Raw genomic sequence first — 20,446 nt, 5'->3', positions numbered from 1 at the left:
GCATCTGCTGATCATCGGTTCAGCTGCTCCTTCTTCTAACTGGGCAATCTGCTCCGACATTTGTGCAAGCCTCCGTAGTGACACGCACATCCAAACATCGCCCACCTGCGGGCTGATCCAACCGTTTTGCCCAAAGGGGTGGTAGGACAGGATCCGTGACCAATCAACCAAAGCGCAAAGATGGCCATGGTGGAGGAGGATCCAGCTGATCCGCACACGGGTGGGGCGGCCAGATCTCTTGCAGATCCCTGGAACCGGTTAGTGTAGAATAAAGATCACCACACTTGTCCTGCAAACATACTTACCGCCAAATTCAATTGGATCATTATCAGGCACCACAGATGTGACGGGGCACTGCGACTATACTGGCAATATCTCATAGTACGCTGTAGAAGGCGCTTTATAGGGACTATGCGGTTTCCAGTTAGGAGTTGTAGAGATAAAAACAAAGCGAGAAAAAATGGGGTAACATTTGGTACGCATGGCTGTATTTACAGGGGTAATTATTATATTCAACACTAAACCCACCTTTGAATATCGCTGCATGATAAATTTAGCTCTAAGCATTGGTTTAAAAAAAAATGGCGTTTTTGATCATGTTTATGCCCAAAATCTAATAGGGAAATGATTTTACTTTTTTATTGCCCTTTTATATTTTGAGCATATTCACGATCAAAAGCGCCAGGTTTTAGTATCTAAACCAGAGACTGAGAAGATGCGACATTCCAGTGCTGCCTATATATTTTCCACCTGCAGGTGTCACTGTTGTCACAGAAGGCCATGACGAGGTCTCGCTACAGTTAAAAAACAACTATGGGGGTCATTCCGAGTTGATTGCTCGCTGCCGATTTTCGCAGCGATCAGGTGAAAAAAATAAGAATTTACTTACCGATAATTCTATTTCTCATAGTCCGTAGTGGATCCGTAAGGACCATGGGGAATAGCGGCTCTGCAGGAGACTGGGCACATCTAAAGAAAGCTTTAGGACTAACTGGTGTGCACTGGCTCCTCCCCCTATGACCCTCCTCCAAGCCTCAGTTAGGATACTGTGCCCGGACGAGCGTACACAATAAGGAAGGATTTTGAATCCCGGGTAAGACTCATACCAGCCACACCAATCACACCGTATAACTTGTGATCTGAACCCAGTTAACAGTATGATAACAGAGGAGCCTCTGAAAAGATGGCTCCCAACAATAATAACCCGATTTTTGTAACAATAACTATGTACAAGTATTGCAGACAATCCGCACTTGGGATGGGCGCCCAGCATCCACTACGGACTATGAGAAATAGAATTATCGGTAAGTAAATTCTTATTTTCTCTAACGTCCTAAGTGGATGCTGGGGACTCCGTAAGGACCATGGGGATTATACCAAAGCTCCCAAACGGGCGGGAGAGTGCGGATGACTCTGCAGCACCGAATGAGAGAACTCCAGGTCCTCCTCAGCCAGGGTATCAAATTTGTAGAATTTAGCAAACGTGTTTGCCCCTGACCAAGTAGCTGCTCGGCAAAGTTGTAAAGCCGAGACCCCTCGGGCAGCCGCCCAAGATGAGCCCACTTTCCTTGTGGAACGGGCTTTTACAGATTTTAGCTGTGGCAGGCCTGCCACAGAATGTGCAAGCTGAATTGTACTACAAATCCAACGAGCAATAGTCTGCTTAGAAGCAGGAGCACCCAGCTTGTTGGGTGCATACAGGATAAACAGCGAGTCAGATTTCCTGACTCCAGCCCTCCTGGAAACATATAGTTTCAGGGCCCTGACAACGTCTAGCAACTTGGAGTCCTCCAAGTCCCTAGTAGCCGCAGGCACCACAATAGGTTGGTTCAGGTGAAAACGCTGGAACCACCTTAGGGAGAAACTGAGGACGAGTCCTCAATTCCGCCCTGTCCGAATGGAAAATCAGATAAGGGATTTTACAGGATAAAGCCGCCAATTCTGACACGCGCCTGGCCCAGGCCAGGGCCAACAGCATTACCACTTTCCATGTGAGATATTTTAACTCCACAGATTTAAGTGGTTCAAACCAATGTGACTTTTGGAACCGAAACTACATTGAGATCCCAAATTGCCACTGGAGGCACAAAAGGAGGCTGTATATGCAGTACCCCTTTTACAAACGTCTAAACTTCAGGGACTGAAGCTAGTTCTTTTTTGGAAGAAAATTGACAGGGCCGAAATCTGAACCTTAATGGACCCCAATTTCAGGCCCATAGACACTCCTGTTTGCAGGAAATGTAGGAATCGACCCAGTTGAATTTCCTCCGTCGGGCCTTACTGGCCTCGCACTACGCAACATATTTTCGCCAATTGCGGTGATAATGTTTTTGCGGTTACATCCTTCCTGGCTTTAGATCAGGATATGGATGACTTCATCCGGAATGCCTTTTTTCCTTCAGGATCCGGTGTTCAACCGGCATGCCGTCAAACGCAGCCGCGGTAAGTCTTGGAACAGACAGGGTCCTTGCTGGAGCAGGTCCCTTCTTAGAGGTAGAGGCCACGGATCCTCCGTGAGCATCTCTTGAAGTTCCGGTTACCAAGTCCTTCTTGGCCAATCCGGAGCCACGAGTATAGTGCTTTCTCCTCTCCATCTTATCAATCTCAGTACCTTGGGTATGAGAGGCAGAGGAGGGAACACATACACTGACTGGTACACCCACGGTGTTACCAGAGCGTCTACAACTATTGCCTGAGGGTCTCTTGACCTGGCGCAATACCTGTCGAGTTTTTTAATCATGTGGACGACTTCTGGGTGAAGTCCCCAATCTCCCGGGTGGAGGTCGTGCTGAGGAAGTCTGCTTCCCAGTTGTCCACTCCCGGAATGAATACTGTTGACAGTGCTATCACATGATTTTCCGCCCAGCGAAGAATCCCTGCAGCTTCTGCCATTGCCCTCCTGCTTCTTGTGCCACCCTGTCTGTTTACGTGGGTGACTGCCATGATGTTGTCCGACTGGATCAACACCGGCTGACCTTGAAGCAGAGGTCTTGCTAAGCTTAGAGCATTGTAAATGGCCCTTAGCTTCAGGATATTTATGTGAAGTGATGTATCCAGGCTTGACCCTAAGCCCTGGATATTCCTTCCCTGTGTGACTGCTCCCCAGCCTCGCAGGCTGGCATCCGTGGTCACCAGGACCCAGTCCTGAATGCCGAATCTGCGGCCCTCTAGAAGATGAGCACTCTGCAACCACCACAGGATGGATACCCTTGTCCTTGGTGACAGGGTTATCCGCTGATGCATCTGAAAATGCGACCCGGACCATTTGTCCAGTAGGTTCCACTGGGAAGTTCTTGCGTGGAATCTAACGAATGGGATTGCTTCGTAGGAAGCCACCATTTTTACCCAGAACCCTTGTGCATTGATGCACTGAGACTTGGTTCGGTTTTAGGAGGTTCCTGACTAGCTCGGATAACTCCCTGGCTTTCTCTTCCGGGAGAAACACCTTTTTTCTGGACTGTGTCCAGGAACATCCCTAGGAAACAGAAGACAAGTCGTCGGAACCAGCTGCGATTTTGGAATATTGAGAATCCAATCGTGCTGCCGCAACACTACCTGAGATAGTGCTACACCGACTTCCAACTGTTCCCTGGATCTTACCCTTATCAGGGAATCGTCCAAGTAAGGGATAACTAAAATTCCCTTCCTTCGAAGGGATATCATTTCGGCCATTACCTTGGTAAAGACCCGGGGTGCCGTGGACCATCCCTACGGCAGCGTCTGAACTGATAGTGACAGTTCTGTACCATAACCTGAGGTACCCTTGGTGAGAAGGGTAAATTTTGACATGAAGGTAAGCATCCTTGATGTCCCGAGACATCATGTAGTCCCCTTCTTCCAGGTTCGTAATCACTGCTCTGAGTGACTCAATCTTGAATTTGAACCTCTGTATGTAAGTGTTCAAAGATTTTAGATTTAGAATCGGTCTCACCGAGCCGTCTGGCTTCGGTACCACAATAGTGTGGAATAATACCCCGTTCCCTGTTGCAGGAGGGGTACCTTGATTATCACCTGCTGAAAATACAGCTTGTGAATGGCTTCCAAAACTGCCTCCCTGTCAGAGGGAGACGTCGGTAAAGCCGACTTTTGGAAACGGCGAGGGGGAGACGTCTCGAATTCCAATATGTACCCTTGAGATATTACCTGAAGGATCCAGGGGTCTACTTGCGAGTGAGCCCACTGCGCACTGAAATTCATTGAGAACGGGCCCCCACCGTGCCTGAGCTTGTAAGGCCCTAGCGTCATACTGAGGGCTTGGCAGAGGCGGGAAAGGGTTTCTGTTCCTGGGAACTGGCTAATCTCTTCAGCCTTTTTCCTCTCCCTCTGTCACGAGCAGAAAAGAGGAACCTTTTGTCCGCTTGCCAACAAAGGACTGCGCCTGATAATACGGCGTCTTATTTTGAGAGGCGACCTGGGGTACAAACGTGGATTTCCCAGTTGTTGCCGTGGCCACCAGGTCTAAAAGACCGACCCCAAATGTCCCTTTTCAAAGGCAATACTTCCAAATGCCGTTTGGAATCCGCATCACCTGACCATTTTACTGGTAGAATTGGACAACGCAGTTATACTTGATGCCAGTCGGCAAATATTCCGCTGTGCATCATGCATATATAGAAATGCATCTTTTAAATGCTCTATAGGCAATAATATACTATCCTTATCTAGGATATCAATATTTCCAGTCAGGGAATCCGACCATGCCAACCCAGCACTGCACCTCCATGCTGAGGCGATTGCTGGTCGCAGTATAACACCAGTATGTGTGTGAATACATTTTTGGATACCCTCCTGCTTTCTATCAGCAGGATCCTTAAGGGCGGCCATCTCATGAGAGGGTAGAGCTCTTGTTCTTACAAGCGTGTGAGCGCCTTATCCCCCCTAGGGGGTGTTTCCCAACGCACCCTACCCTCTGGCGGGAAAGGGTATACACCAATACTTTTTAAGAAATTATCAATTGTTATCGGGGGGAAACCCACGCATCATCACACACCTCATTTTATTTCTCAGATTCAGGAAAACTACAGGTAGTTTTTCCCTCACCGAACATAATACCCCTTTTTGGTGGTACTCGTATTATCAGAAATGTATAAAACATTTTCCATTGTCTCAATCATGTAACGTGTGGCCCTACTGGAAATCACGGTTGTCTCTTCACCGTTGACACAGGAGTCAGTATCCGTGTCGGCGTCTGTATCTGCCATCTGAGGTAATGGGCGCTTTAGAGCCCCTGACGGCCTATGAGACGTCTGGACAGGCACAAGCTGAGTAGCCGGCTGTCTCATGTCAACCACTGTTTTTTTATACAGAGCTGACACTGTCACGTAATTTTCAACAGTACATCCACTCAGGTGTCGACCCCCTAGGTGGTGACATCACTGTTACAGACACTCTGCTCCGTCTCCACATCATTTTTCTCCTCATACATGTCGACACAAACGTACCGACACACAGCACACACACAGGGAATGCTCTGATAGAGGACAGGACCCCACTAGCCCTTTGGGGAGACAGAGGGAGAGTATGCCAGCACACACCAGAGCGCTATATATATATATATACAGGGATAACCTTATATAAGTGTTTTTCCCCTTATAGCTGCTGTATGTTTTAATACTGCGCCTAATTAGTGCCCCCCTCTCTTTTTTTAACCCTTTCTGTAGTGTAGTGACTGCAGGGAAGAGCCAGGGAGCTTCCCTCCAACTGAGCTGTGAGGGAAAATGGCGCCAGTGTGCTGAGGAGATAGGCTCCGCCCCCTTTTCGGCGGCCTTATCTCCCGTTTTTCTGTATATTCTGGCAGGGGTTAAATGCATCCATATAGCCCAGGAGCTATATGTGATGTATTTTTTGCCATGTAAGGTATTTTTATCATGTTTTATTGCGTCTCAGGGCGCCCCCCCCAGCGCCCTGCACCCTCAGTGACCGGAGTATGAAGTGTGCTGAGAGCAATGGCGCACAGCTGCAGTGCTGTGCGCTACCTTATTGAAGACAGGAACGTCTTCTGCCGCCGATTTTTCCGGACCTCTTCGCTCTTCTGGCTCTGTAAGGGGGCCGGCGGCGCGGCTCCGGGACCCATCCAGGCTGGACCTGTGATCGTCCCTCTGGAGCTAATGTCCAGTAGCCAAGAAGCCCAATCCACTCTGCACGCAGGTGAGTTCGCTTCTTCTCCCCTTAGTCCCTCGATGCAGTGAGCCTGTTGCCAGCAGGTCTCACTGAAAATAACAAACCTAAACTAAAACTTTCACTAAGAAGCTCAGGAGAGCCCCTAGTGTGCACCCTTCTCGTTCGGGCACAGAAATCTAACTGAGGCTTGGAGGAGGGTCATAGGGGGAGGAGCCAGTGCACACCAGTTAGTCCTAAAGCTTTCTTTAGATGTGCCCAGTCTCCTGCGGAGCCGCTATTCCCCATGGTCCTTACGGAGTCCCCAGCATCCACTTAGGACGTTAGAGAAATGGCATTTATGTGCATGCGTATGGCCCGCAATGTGCACGCGTGACGTACGGGTACAAAGCCCGTTGTGGTTGTGCACAGGTTGTAGCAAAGTTTTTCTTCGCGCTGACGGCCGCAAGAAGACTGACAGGAAGGGGGCATTTCTGGGTGTCAACTGACCGTTTTCAGGGAGTGTTTGGAAAAACGCAGGCGTGGCTGGGCGTTCACTGGGCGGGTGTATGACGTCAGATCTGGACAGGAATAGGCTGAAGTGATCGCAAGCGCTGAGTCGGTTCAGAGCTACTCTGAAACTGCACAAAGGCTGCACAAGCATTCGCACTTCTGCTAAGCTAAAATACACTCCCCAGTGGGCGGTGGCATAGTGTTTGCACGGCTGCTAGCGAGCGATCAACTCGGAATGACCCCCTATGTACAACATGAAACTTGAATTCATTTTTTTTACAAATTGTTTGTATTACAAATACAACATTGTAAAACATTTACATGTTATTCTGAAAGCTGCACTAAAAAAATAAAAAAAATAAAAGATTGATGCTATTTTTTTTTTTTTTTTTTAAATGTGTCACCTACATGCAGCGGAATCAGCCATTTGGGTGACTGGCGGCAGTGAAATATTAAGCAGCATTCTCATGACTATTGACTAAGAAAACGTGCAGGTGACTGTAACACTTTCACAATACTGTTGGCGGGGACTCACTGAACGCCAGACCCGGCGATGTCGAACTCGATTAGACGCACGTCTTGGAAGTGGTCCTCCGACGTCACGCGCTGGTTGGACACCAGCGGGGCATGGAATGGGTGCAGTTCCGTGGGCGTCTCCCCGATGCCATCTCTATCCACATCGTCGCATGATGCCGCCTCTTTGTTCAGGTAGCGGAAAGTAAACTTTGGGGGTAACCTGCAAATCGAATTTAAGCATATTTTCTAATTTACACACACTGAAGGCAGGCAGCTTTAGGAATGGACACATCTGATTAATATCACCCAGGATTTAGGTGTCTATTTACTAAGCCTTGGATGGAGATAAAGTACCAGCCAATCAGCTCCTAACTGTCATTTTTCAAACACAGCCTGTGACATGACAGTTAGGAGCTGATTGGCTGGTACTTTATCTCCAGCAACTTTAACTCCATCCAAGGCTTAGTGAATAGACCCTTAAACTCACGTCTACGTGGTAATACAGAGTATCACAGTAAAACTAAGAGACATTGGGGGTCATTCAGAGTTGTTCGCTCGCTAGCAGTTTTTAGCAGCCGTGCAAACGCTATGCCGCCGCCCACTGGGAGTGTATTTTAGCTTAGCAGAAGTGCGAACGAAAGGATCACAGAGCGGCTACAAAATTATTTTGTGTAGTTTCTGAGTAGCTCAATACCTACTCAGCGCTTGCGATCACGTCAGACTGTTCAGTTCCTGTTTTGACGTCACAAACACGCCCTGCGTTCGCCCAGCCACGCCTGCGTTTTCCTGGCACGCCTGCGTTTTTTCGAACACTCCCTGAAAACGGTCAGTTGACACCCAGAAACGCCCACTTCATGTAAATCACTCTGCGGTCGGCAGTGCGACTGAAAAGCTTCGCTAGACTCTGTGTGAAAATACATTGTTTGTTGTAATAGTACGTCGCGCATGCGCAGAAGTGCCATTTTTTTGCCTCATCGCTGCACAACAAACGAATGCAGCTAGCGAACAACTCGGAATGACCCCCATAGAACCTCATGACCCATCTAGTCTTTCCACATAATTCCTACATTTATTCCACATTTCTGCCTATTCCAAGCATATGTAAATACCCCCTACAGTATTAGCCTCTAACGCCTCTTTGGAAAGCTCATCCATGTATCCACTACTATTTAGGCAAAGAAGTTATTCCTCGAATTTCCCCACTGCAGAATGCCTCAGCCTGGTACCTCATCTATTATATATATAATCCTTGAGGCCGTCTGAAGTCTGTACAAATATCATACACAAGTCATAATAAAACCGCTGCGGCTTATAAAATAAATCTTCTCATGATTATTAAACACATTATTAACATATAAGACAAATAGCCTTGAAATATAATTTTGTCCCTAAATACGAAACCACATAACAGCCTTATTCTCCCTATTTCAAGACATATTTCCATTTTAATGGTTTTCTATCTTCACGTGACACATTTGTAATTGTACGTGCCAGAACCATTTACTAAATACGCCGCATTACTTTCCTAGCTCACCTCTGTGCTTTTCAGCCATGTCTTTTTATGAAAACGAAAGGTATCATGTTACATTGTTTTCCATATGACTTGAGACAAAGCTGCTCTCCGGATACAACTGTGGCCAATGCGTAGAGCAGAGCATTAAAATATCAACGTGATCTGATTGTATAAATACATGGCTGAAAAGCATAGTGACACTGTAATTATTCCCTTCCCCATTTGGTACTCACAAGACATCATCGCCAATGATGTTGCAACCAGGAGGCAGGGGATATAAGGAGAGGACCTTACTCCACAGATCTGTCAACCACGGATCCACTACAGCATCTGGGCTATAGAGAGAGGAAACACAGAACATTAGGTCCCACAGACTACTAAGTATCGGTAACAATTAGGAACTGTGCTCAGTCACTGACTAGCCTTATAGTGGAGCAGTTTGTACAACAACTACAGTATCTAGGACCTGTTATCACAATAGTTATAATAATGTATTGTTTATTGGACTTGAGCCCTCCAGGACGACAAAGGAAACACGTAAAACCCAGGCCGATAATTACCCTAGATCGTGCTGGTCGTCGCCCAGGGCCGGAGACAGAACAGGGCTGGCACCGAGCTGTAGGAAACGCTTGTGAAGTTTCTTGGCAATGAAATTAAATCTGTTGTAACAAATATAAAAGTTGAGTTAGGAAGGGAATTTTGGATACTGGAATACAAAGGCAGGTATCATCCAATCAGGTGTAATAAGGGGATGTCAGGTTATCCAATCAGGTGTAAAGGAGACATCAGATAGTCCAATCAGGTGTAATAGTGACACATCAGATTGTTCAATCAGGTGTAACAGTGAGACATCAGATTGTCCAATCAGGTGTAATAGTGAGACATCAGATTGTCCAATCAGGTGTAATAGTGAGACATCAGATTGTCCAATAAGGTGTAATGTTGAGATGTCAGTATCGTCCAATCAGGTGTAATAGCGAGACATCAGATCATCCAATGAGATGTAATAGAGAGACGTCCGTATTGCTCATTTAGATGAAGTACTCTCACTAGAAAGTCTAATTTATTCTAAAAGCCTCAAACCCCAAAGAACCACAGAATTTAAATTCAGTGATTCACATTGCAACAAAAGAGGAAAGGGTCAGCGTTTGGGTCAACATACCTGTACAACGAAGCCCCTCAATACTACTGCTCACCCGACTCTAACACGGAGCAGTGCATTAGGAAACATAAGGATAAAGTCATTCTCTGATGCAGGTGGGCAGTAGAGAGTCAGCTGCTGAGGGGCCAAACTCCTGTGTTCCCTGTACGGGCTGGACCGTAGGCTGCTCCTCAGCCAAGGAGGAACACTGCTGATTGGTCACTTGGACCCATCATGGCTTGAGAATGCTCCAGCCTAGTGCAAGGGCCTGCTGACAAACTATGTTCCAGCGAGTGATCCTCAGGCCTTACTGCAGTGATTGGGACGGGTTATGAGGAATTCTGCAGCGATTACTGACGCAAATATTCCCCACCTGCACTTCAGCCACAGCTGTGGCTGGGGACAGTCCTTGCTGGGAGTGGGGGGCACAAGAGTGCCCAGCTGTCATATATAAATGGGACAGTTTCACTTCCTGCTCAATCTACGGACAGGTGCCAAGGAATGAAAATACCCCTATTAAGATAAAACCAAATTAACAAAATGTGGGGACACTGCACTCTTATGAAGGGCACTAAAATGCAGAGAGGAAGGGTCGTCTTTTATTTTAGTGCCCTGGCTACTAGAGAGTGAAACCCACTTACTGATAGGTGTCCCCCTACTGCAGAAGAAGAAAACTCATTTCCCAGGGAAGCCTCCCTTATACAACATGTGAGCCCCCATAATATAACAAATAGGGGTCTGTCCGTCTCAACACAGGAGGCACTGCGAATCAGGGAGCCGGATTGCAGTGGTCCTATTGGCGCATAGATCTTTAACAGAGCTCTTTTAAAATGCTATGGATGGACAGGTCAGCTAGACAGGGACCCTCGCTATATATTCTATGTCGGGGGTATGTGGGACTATGGTGGGGTTACGCTAAAGCAATTAAAGCTGTAAGTCAGCTGTGTACAGAGTTTCACTCTTCCTCAGCCATTTCCTTTATCAAACTAAAACATCACAAAAAAACTTCAACATCAAAATTAAATATGACACAAATATCTCTTCAAAATCTTGTGGGTTTTCTTTCCTGCCAAGATGTCATTTGTGCTACACGATATGTTATGTTGCTGCTAGACTTGGCAACTAACACAAAGAGATTGGGCCACACCCACTGTAGGTAACCCCATTGTCCCATGCCCTGACTCCGCCCCCGCTGATGGCTCGATCTATAGCTACGTAGAAGACAGCCAGTTACAAATACCCACCGCCAGGCTCAGTAGTTTTAGCTAGCATCTTACTTTGTATAGGAAGAATCCCCAAGTCCTAGAACGGCGTAATCCATCCGGCACAGGGAATTGTGGGGCAAGTTTCTGCGAAAGATGAACCGCCAGAAATTCTGGAAGGAGATCATTCCGGAGAGGTGACAGGGAAGAAGAAGAGACGGTGATCACTGGATGGTCATGACAGGCTACATAGCGATTACAATGCTAGAGGCCTAGATCTACCCGGAGTGTCACCATAATTTCATAAGCCTCCAATGGGATCTGGGAATACTGGAAGTGCAAAAATCTCTGCATGCATACCATACTTATATACACTGAGAACATGGGGGCAGATGTATTAACCTGGAGAAGGCATAAGGAAGTGATAAACCAGTGATATGTGCAAGGTGATAAAGGCACCAGCCAATCAGATCTAACTGTTAATTTACATATTGGAGCTGATTGGCTGGTGCCTTTACCACCTTGCACATATCACTTGTTTATCACTTCCTTATGCCTTCTCCAGGTTAATACATCTGCTCCATGGTGCTTTACAATAGGCTCACTGACAAGCCGTGCTTGACAGTTTGAGATTTTTGACTTGCATGAAATTCTCCAGGTTTAATAGTCCTTTAAGGAACCTTATACAGATCAATTAAGAACATCGGTACTCCCATTTGTTTTGTTCAAAAACAATTCCATGATCAAAGCATTGGAGCTTCCTATAGATTATCTTTACAATCTAGGCAACACAGCGAGTAGACGCCATTAAAGCACAATGAAATGGTGAATAAAATGAGACCACACTTACTTTCATGTTATCTGGGGGGTCTCCTTGTCCTGTGGTTGCGCAGACAAATATAACGAGCGGCTCATGAATGAGATTTGCCTATAGAACAATAAAACAAGTATCACAATCCAGTGCTCTAGAAGTAACTATGCGTCAGCGAAAACAGATAAGATCCTGGAGAGTGACAAAGCTGGACAGGAACAGTCATGACTTTTTGGTCTACAGGAAAATGGAGGTGCAATCCACAGCAAGCAGAGACTAACTGCAATGTTCCAATGTTCTAATGTTCTAGTGTTTAAAGTGAAAGAACACAACTGGTTGCCATGGGCTACAAAACCTTTCTACGGTGTTCCAATTTTCACAAGTGTCTACCAATGACCTTACTGGATGTTGGCAGTGTTTTTAAAACCACAAAATATATGTACTGTATACTGTAATAAGATACCTTTTCTCATTTTATTAGATGTCTTATAATACACCTATTAAGTGCTTTTCGCCCCACTACACAGTTTTTGGGCGGCCCAGAAATGCAAGCAACATTACTTACACAAGATTTCGTTCATCCTATATAATAAAATACTAACGTTGCTCCTCACCTCTCTGGGGAGGAGATTCAAGTGCTTTGCCCTCCGGCGGCCACTAGATGGCGTCCGATGGAGCAGTTCAGGTGTTGTGTCGTTCAGGTGTTGTGTCGTTCGGGCGCGTACAGCCGATGGCGCGGACATTACTTTTATGTTGTTCCATCATTTTGATGGGTTGGTTACTAGTCATAACATAATCAGTAATCTTTTATCTGATCAAATTCCATGTACCGTATATACTCGAGTATAAGCCGACTTTTTCAGCACTTTTTTTTGTGCTGAAAAAGCCCCCTCGGCTTATACTCAAGACAGTGGGAAGGAGGGACACGGAGGGCACAGTGCGCGCCTCTCCTGTGTCCCTCATGTGTCTCCGGCGGCAGGTCTATTAAATGAAGTACCCGCTAGTGAGCTCTGATTGGCTCACGAACCGGCACTTCATTTAACTGACCCGCCGCCGGAGATGCAGGGGGGACACAAGAGAGGCGCGCACTGTGCCCTCCGAGTCCCTCCTTAACAAAACAGCGCGGGAGTAGCGGAGGGTAAGTTGTACCTGGCACTGGGGGAGCATATTTCGCACTCGGGGGGGGGGGGGGGGGGGGCATATGTGGCACTGTGGTGGCATATCTGGCACTATGAGGGTGTATCTGGCACTATGAGGGTGTATCTGGCACTGTGGGGGCGTATCTGGCACTGTGGGGGCGTATCTGGCACTGTGGGGGCGTATCTGGCACTGTGAGGGCATATCTGGCACTATGAGGGCATATCTGGCACTGTGGGGGCATATCTGGCAGTATGAGGGCTGTGTACGGCTAGAGCTGCATTTCCCACCCTAGGCTTATACTCGAGTCAATAAGTTTTCCCAGGTTTTTGTGGTAAAATTAGGTGCCTCGGCTTATATTCGGGTCGACTTGTACTCGAGTATATACGGTATGTACATTTTAGACTCTTTAAGAGGACAGACAGGAATCACCTATTTTTTTTAGTGTTCTTTCTAGCACCCTGCACCTTTTAAAATCCATGCAGTTCCTCTTTCCTGCCTGTGGTGTCGCTCTCTGCTCTGGTACTTCTCAGAACACTCTGGTCTGTATCTCAGCACTGAAATACAGACCAGAGTGTGCTGAGAACCACCAGAGCAGACAGTGACACCCCAGGCAGGAAAGAGGAACTGCACATGTTTTGAAAGGTGTAGGGTGCTAGAATGAACACTATTTATCATCTCCAGAAACAAACCCACAGAACCTGCTGTTGGGCCGACACATAATAGCACAAACATTTAAACTTGCAACACTTACGTCATGTCTAAAACTATTAGACGAGAACAAGTCTACAGCAAAACTAAAACAAAAAAGACCGGAAAACTTCCCAGACTCTCTGCCAGAACCTCGCGTACTGGTACAATGCCGGATTTCCTCCCGGAATTAACCGCAATATGCGCAGCTTCCGATAGAACCTTGCGTTTAACTGAATCTCCCCCCCATGGATTCCCGTATTTCTTTATACACGTACATGATAATGTACAGTCACACAGAGCACATGACATGCACAGAAGTCAATGCTATTACATTAAAGGTGAGCTATATTATAGTGTTCATTCTAGCACCCTGCACCTTTCAAAACATGTGCAGTTTCTCTTCCCTGCCTGGGGTGTCGCTCTCTGCTCTGGTGCTTCTATCACACTCTGGTCTGTTTTTCATGGTGAAAACAGACCAGAGTGTTATGAGAAGCACCAGAGCAGAGAGTGACACCCCAGGCAGGAAAAGGGAACTGCACATGTTTTGAAAGGTGCAGGGTGCTAGAATGAACATTATATATTATATTGATTAGTGATGGAGCAGTAACATCTTTATTCTGTATATGGAATATTGGTCTGTGCCTTTAAATTTGGTGTGACTGCAGCTAAAGTTCAGGAATAAGGAATGCAGCCACTCCAATCCGAAGCGGATTCTCATCCAGAGTCTCAGCATTGGATCTCTTCCAGTATGGATAGCGCAGAGCAGAGCTGAAGGCGACAGGCAGAGGTCCCAGTAGACCGCATAGGTAAGTACAGAATGCCTGCTAGTACAGTGAATGGAAAACACCTAGTGTAGAATAGGGAGGGGATTTATTAGAAATTATGTTTCAAGCGGAAACGTCCAATCAGCTAATAAAAATGATATATATTTTTTAAATTTTGGATTAAATTAGTCGGGGGCAGCATGGTGGGGCATTGGTTAGCATGCTGCCTCACAGCACTGAGGTCTTGGGTTTGAGCCTCACCGAAGCTCTATCTGTGTGGAGTTTGTATGTTCTCATCATATCACTGGTGGGCTTAGTAAATAAGGGGACAGGGACTGATGTGACTAAATAATCTATGTAAAACACTGCAGTATATGTGAGCACTATATAAATGTTAATAAAATATTAACACGAAAATCAGATTTAGTGCCCTGCAGATTCTGCGACTGGCGGAGCTATTGCAGATCTACGAGTACCAGTATGCAGCTGCCAGTGCTTGCTGCCTCTTGTAGTTCAACAACAGCTGGCAAGCAGTAACCAACGCTACTATAAACAAAAGCTAAGTGCACAGTCTATATTTATGCAAGTGATCTGCATAAAAACAAAAGCACATTATTCAGGACAGTGTAATAATACCGGATTATCACTATAGGGGGACTCACAACATTGTAGCCATCTATAGATTCCACTCTACAGGCGAAATGTCTACATCTGGCCTCTCTACCGACTCTCTCCGCCACGTCCTCCGCCGTCCCGGTCTGACTGCCGAACAGCACCAGGATCTTCCTCTCTGCCGCCTTAGGTGGAGAGAAGGGAAACGTGAATAACACAGTCACAAAGTTACTTTTTCTTGGTTAAATACTGTCCTTTCAGGTCACTGAATCCTCACTGGCTGAAGGCATTGTGCTAAATGATAGTTACAGGTTTACAATGACACCACAGCCTGGGAGCAATAGTATGCACACAGCAAAGACTACATATTAATAAATAGACTAACTGAATAGCCTAACACTGTACATGAGAATGTACACAATGGAATCCAGTGTAAGCAACTTTAATGCATATACCAATATTTATTCCACAATCACAGCCTCCAATTATGTTATAACTTCTCGTTATGGCATCTAGTTATTCTGCCATACTAATCCTCATTGCTGGTTTCCCTATAACTACGTCAGCCAAAATGATGACCTTTACACCTTATTATAAGATACTACATTATACTCAGTTCCATCACTAGTTTTACACTAATACTCACCACTGCCCCCTTTCTCTGATGTCCCTCACGTTATTATACCTAATACCCATCATTGTTTTACAGTCCCTTTTATTATTATAACCAATTACCCTATTAATTCCCCAGTACCTCTATCATTATACCTTGCTGCCCCCTTTATTATACCCACTTACCCCATTAATTCCCCCAGTACCTCTATTATTATACCTTACTGCCCCTTTTATTATACCCACTTACCCCATTAATTCCCCCAGTACCTCTATCATTATACCTTACTGCCCTCTTTATTATTCCCACTTACCCCATTAATTCCCCCAGTACCTCTATCATTATACCTTACTGCCCCCTTTATTATACCCACTTAGCCCATTAATTCCCCCAGTACCTTTATCATTATACCTTACTGCCCCTTTTATTATACCCACTTACCCCATTAATTCCCCCAGTACCTCTATCATTATACCTTACTGCCCCCTTTATTATTCCCACTTACCCCATTAATTCCCCCGGGACTTCTATCATTATACCTTACTGCCCCCTTTATTATACCCACTTACCCCATTAATTCCCCCAGTACCTCTATCATTATACCTTACTGCCCCCTTTATTATTCCCACTTACCCCATTAATTCCCCCGGTACTTCTATCATTATACCTTACTGCCCCCTTTATTATTCCCACTTACCCCATTAATTCCCCCGGTACTTCTATCATTATACCTTACTGCCCCCTTTATTGTAATGAACATTTATCCCATTAATTTCCTGTGACCTATCATTATACTTTACTGACCCTTTATTTTAATATGATCTCACTGACCCAGACCCGTACAACCCCCTCATTATACCCTTCCTACCCCTCATTATACCTCCTTTCCCCTCACTATACACTTCCTACCCCTCATTATACCCTTCCTGCCCCCCACGATACCCTTCCTACCCCTCATTATACCTCCTTTCCCCTCACTATACACTTCCTACCCCTCATTATACCCTTCCTGCCCCCCACGATACCCTTCCTACCCCTCATTATTCCTCCTTTCCCCTCACTATACACTTCCTACCCCTCATTATACCCTTCCTGCCCCCCACGATACCCTTCCTACCCCTCATTATACCTCCTTTCCCCTCACTATACACTTCCTACCCCTCATTATACCTCCTTTCCCCTCACTATACACTTCCTACCCCTCATTATACCCTTCCTGCCCCTCATTATACCTCTCTTCCCCTCACTATACCCTTCCTACCCCTCATTATACCTCCTTTCCCCTCACTATACCCTTCCTACCCCTCATTATACCCTTCCTGCCCCCCCACGATACCCTTCCTGCCCCTCATTATACCTCCCTTCCCCTCACTATACGCTTCCGACCCCTCATTATACCTCCTTTCCCCTCACTATACCCTTCCTACCCCTCATTATACCCTTCCTGCCCCCCCACGATACCCTTCCTGCCCCTCATTATACCTCCCTTCCCCTCACTATACGCTTCCTACCCCTCATTATACCTCCTTTCCCCTCACTATACGCTTCCTACCCCTCATTATACCTTCCTACCCCTCACTATACGCTTCCTACCCCTCATTATACCTCCTTTCCCCTCACTATACCCTTCCTGCCCCTCATTATACCTCCCTTCCCCTCTGTATACCCGTTCCCCTCATTATATCTTTTCTGTCCCTCATTTCTCCCATTATACCCCCTTTCCTCATGATACCCCACTCCCTTATACACTTCCTGCCCCTCATTACACCTCCCTTTCCCCATTATACCCCATTCCCTTATACCCTTCCTGCCCCTCATTATACCTCCTTTCCTCATGATACCCCACTCCCTTATACCCTTCCTGCCCCTCATTACACCTCCCTTTCCCCATTATACCCCATTCCCTTATACCCTTCCTGCCCCTCATTACACCTCCCTTTCCCCATTATACCCCATTCCCTTATACCCTTCCTGCCCCTCATTATACCTCCCTTTCCCTCAATATTCCCTTCCTGCCTCTCATTTCCCCATTATACCTCCCTTTCCTCACGATACCCCATTCCCTTCATTATACCCTTCCTGCCCCTCATTATACCTCCCTTTCCTCATTATACTTCCTGCCTCTTATTATACCTCCATTTCCTCATTATACCCTTGCTATCTGTCCCCTATTTATACCCCTCTATGTGCCCCGTTGCTGAGCCCCCTCCCCACAGCTCAGCACCTGCACTGCCCCCTCCATGTCTCCGCCGCCGCCGGGTCGCTATCTGCCAGTGGTGGCCTCTGCCCTCTCTGCTGCCCTCTCTCCCTGCCCTGTGCCGGTGACTGGGTGACGTCACTCACTGCTCGCCGCGCGCCATATGATGACGTTGCCATGTCCAAGGCAGTGATGGCGGAAGTGAGGAGAGCAGCGACGGCGGTGGTAACGGTTGGCACAGAGCTCGGTGAGGCCCAGTCACCCCATCCCCATATACCATCACCCGTACCCGCACTCACTGGCAGTTACACGGCATGCTGGGCGTTGTAGTCCCCCGACTCTAACGTCTGTAACTCGTAGTGATGGGGGCATGCTGGGACTTGTGGTCCCCTGTCACTAACATCTGTGCATATGATGATGCAGCACTATATGGGGGCATGCTGGGACTTATGGTCCCCTGTCACTAACAACTGTACATATAATGATGATGCAGCACTATATGGAGTGCATGCTGGGACTTGTGGTCCCATGACACTAACATCTGTACATATAATGATGATGCAGCACTATATGGGGCATGCTGGGACTTGTGGTCCCCTGTCACTAACAACTGTACATATAAAGATGATGCAGCACTATATGGGGGCATGCTGGGACTTGTGGTCCCCTGTCACTAACAACTGTACATATAATGATGAAGCAGCACTATATGGGGGCATGCTGGGACTTGTGGTCCCCTGACGCTATAACATCTGTATGTATAATGATGATGCAGCACTATATGGAGGTCATGTTGGGACTTATGGTCCCATGACACTAACATCTGTACCTATAATGAAGCTGCAGCACTATATGGAGTGCATGCTGGGACTTGTGGTTCCATACCACCTGGATGGTCACCATATTCATTATCCTGAATTAGCGATCTTAGGCAGCTGGGCCATGCTGAGACTTGTGGTTCCCTGACACTAACATCTGTACGTATAATGATGATGCAGCACTATATGGGGGTATGCTGGTACTTGTGCTCTCACCCACACTATAATATCTGTATGTATAATGATGAAGATATCGCACTATGTGGTGGCGCGCTGGGACTTGTGGTCCCCCGACACTATAACATCTGTACGTATACTGCATAATGAGAAGATGCAGCACTATATGGTGGCACGCTGGGACTTGCGGTTCCCCGACACTATAACATCTGTACATATAATAGGATTATGACTGACTGCCTGTGCGCAGCGGAAGGCCTATGTATGGCTCTGGGTATAGGAGTGGTGGTTATATTAGGAATACCAGGCCTGTGTGTGTTGTAGGTTGTGTAATGTATAGCTACAGTATCTATAATGGAGTAGTGATGGATGGAAGCATTAGGCGCTGTGTAGGAACCAGTGTGACCTGATGTTGTCTTTGTCACTCTATGGTATGAAGCACATACTAACCAGAGCTCTGTTTTATTTAGTGTGTCCTAAACAAAGCCCTGCGTACAACACCTTGTTATCTGTGTCGCCTTGACATCATTAGTCAGCAGAGATAATACAGTATATTCCACAGTTGTACACATAAATGCTTTGCTGTTATATCTAGACAATAACTACGGTACTAAAATTGTCTTCTCAGCGTCTCCGCTAAGATGAATCTCCGCCTATTCCGAAGCTGACGCCAGAGCTCGGAGTCCCGGAAGGCGTCCTCTGATCCAGCACGATGCTGTTCTCACTGAGGGAGTTGGTACAGTGGATGGGATTCTCCCAGTTTGAGATATTCATCCACATCTTGGCCCTGTTGGTGTTCACCATCCTCCTGGCCATCAAGGTAGACGGGTTCCTGCCAGACCTGGGCTGGTGGAACGTCTTCATCCCGTTCTTCGCCGCGGATGGACTGAGCACCTACTTCACCGCCATCGTCACAGTGCGGCTGTTCCTGGACGGGGAGAAGCGCCAGGCCGTCCTGCGCCTCTTCTGGATCCTCACCATCCTGAGCCTCAAGTTTGTCTTTGAGATGCTGCTGTGCCAGAAGCTGGTGGAAAAGACCAAGGAGCTCTGGTTTGGACTCATCATGTCGCCCATATTTATCCTGCTGCAGCTGCTGATGATCAGAGCTTGCAGAGTGAACTAGTTGCGGAGAAAGACTGTATTATAGCGAGATATGGCTGCAGTATTCCGCCCTGCATGGTTATTTATTAAAACTTTATAGTGTAGTTCTTCTGCTTGTCTCTGTTTTATCCTCCATAGTCTGAGAAGGGAAGGTGTTTGAGAGGGTTGGGATACCGGCGGTCGGAATACTTACCTTCACCCAATGGCCCCATAACTCTCCCTTCTAGCAGCCTAACCCTCCCCCTTCCGCAACCTAACCCTCCCTGATGGTGCCTAAACCTAACCTCTCCCCCCCCCTCCCCCGCAGCCAAACCCTAACCCTCCCTGATGGTGCCTAAACCTAACCCCCTCTGCAGCCTAACCCTCCATGATGGTGGCTAACCCTCCCCCTCCCGCAACCTAACTCTCCCTAATGGTGCCTAAACCTAACACCCCCCTCCTGCAGCCTAACCTTATCCCTCCCGCAACCTAACCCTCCCTGATGGTGCCTAGACCTAACCCCCCCTGCAGCCTAACCTCAACCCACTCACTCTCGCAACCTA

At 46.9% G+C, this 20,446-nt stretch overlaps 2 protein-coding genes across 3 annotated transcripts in view; one reads left to right on the top strand and one right to left on the bottom strand.

The window, feature by feature from the left end:
* NDOR1 (NADPH dependent diflavin oxidoreductase 1) overlaps nucleotides 1–18,040 on the bottom strand; it is a 36,092-nt gene extending 18,052 nt beyond the window's left edge. The window contains exons 1-7 of one of the 2 annotated variants that reach the window (XM_063936153.1): nucleotides 17,955–18,040; nucleotides 15,049–15,183; nucleotides 11,832–11,909; nucleotides 11,057–11,154; nucleotides 9,199–9,297; nucleotides 8,872–8,973; nucleotides 7,145–7,345 (exon numbers count right to left, since the gene is read on the bottom strand). In XM_063936153.1, coding sequence (XP_063792223.1) covers nucleotides 7,145–7,345; nucleotides 8,872–8,973; nucleotides 9,199–9,297; nucleotides 11,057–11,154; nucleotides 11,832–11,909; nucleotides 15,049–15,183; nucleotides 17,955–17,987 — 746 coding nt within the window. In that variant the 5' untranslated portion in view covers nucleotides 17,988–18,040. The other variant, XM_063936154.1, reaches the window with a different exon arrangement.
* TMEM203 (transmembrane protein 203) lies at nucleotides 17,947–20,008 on the top strand. The gene is made up of 2 exons (XM_063936155.1): nucleotides 17,947–18,055; nucleotides 19,432–20,008. The coding sequence occupies exon 2, from the start codon at nucleotides 19,516–19,518 to the stop codon at nucleotides 19,924–19,926; it is 411 nt and encodes a 136-aa protein (XP_063792225.1). The 5' UTR covers nucleotides 17,947–18,055; nucleotides 19,432–19,515; the 3' UTR covers nucleotides 19,927–20,008.
* Nucleotides 20,009–20,446: the final 438 nt, after the last annotated feature.

The sequence above is a fragment of the Pseudophryne corroboree genome, chromosome 8 (assembly GCF_028390025.1).
Source record: "Pseudophryne corroboree isolate aPseCor3 chromosome 8, aPseCor3.hap2, whole genome shotgun sequence".
Lineage (NCBI taxonomy): Eukaryota > Metazoa > Chordata > Amphibia > Anura > Myobatrachidae > Pseudophryne > Pseudophryne corroboree.
The sequence above is the reverse complement of the archived record's forward strand: the minus strand, read 5'-3'. Positions and strand labels throughout refer to the sequence as shown.

Excerpts from the sequence above, each read along its gene's own strand:
- TMEM203 (XM_063936155.1), top strand. The coding sequence starts at position 19,516 with ATGCTGTTCTCACTGAGGGAGTTGGTACAGTGGATGGGATTCTCCCAG.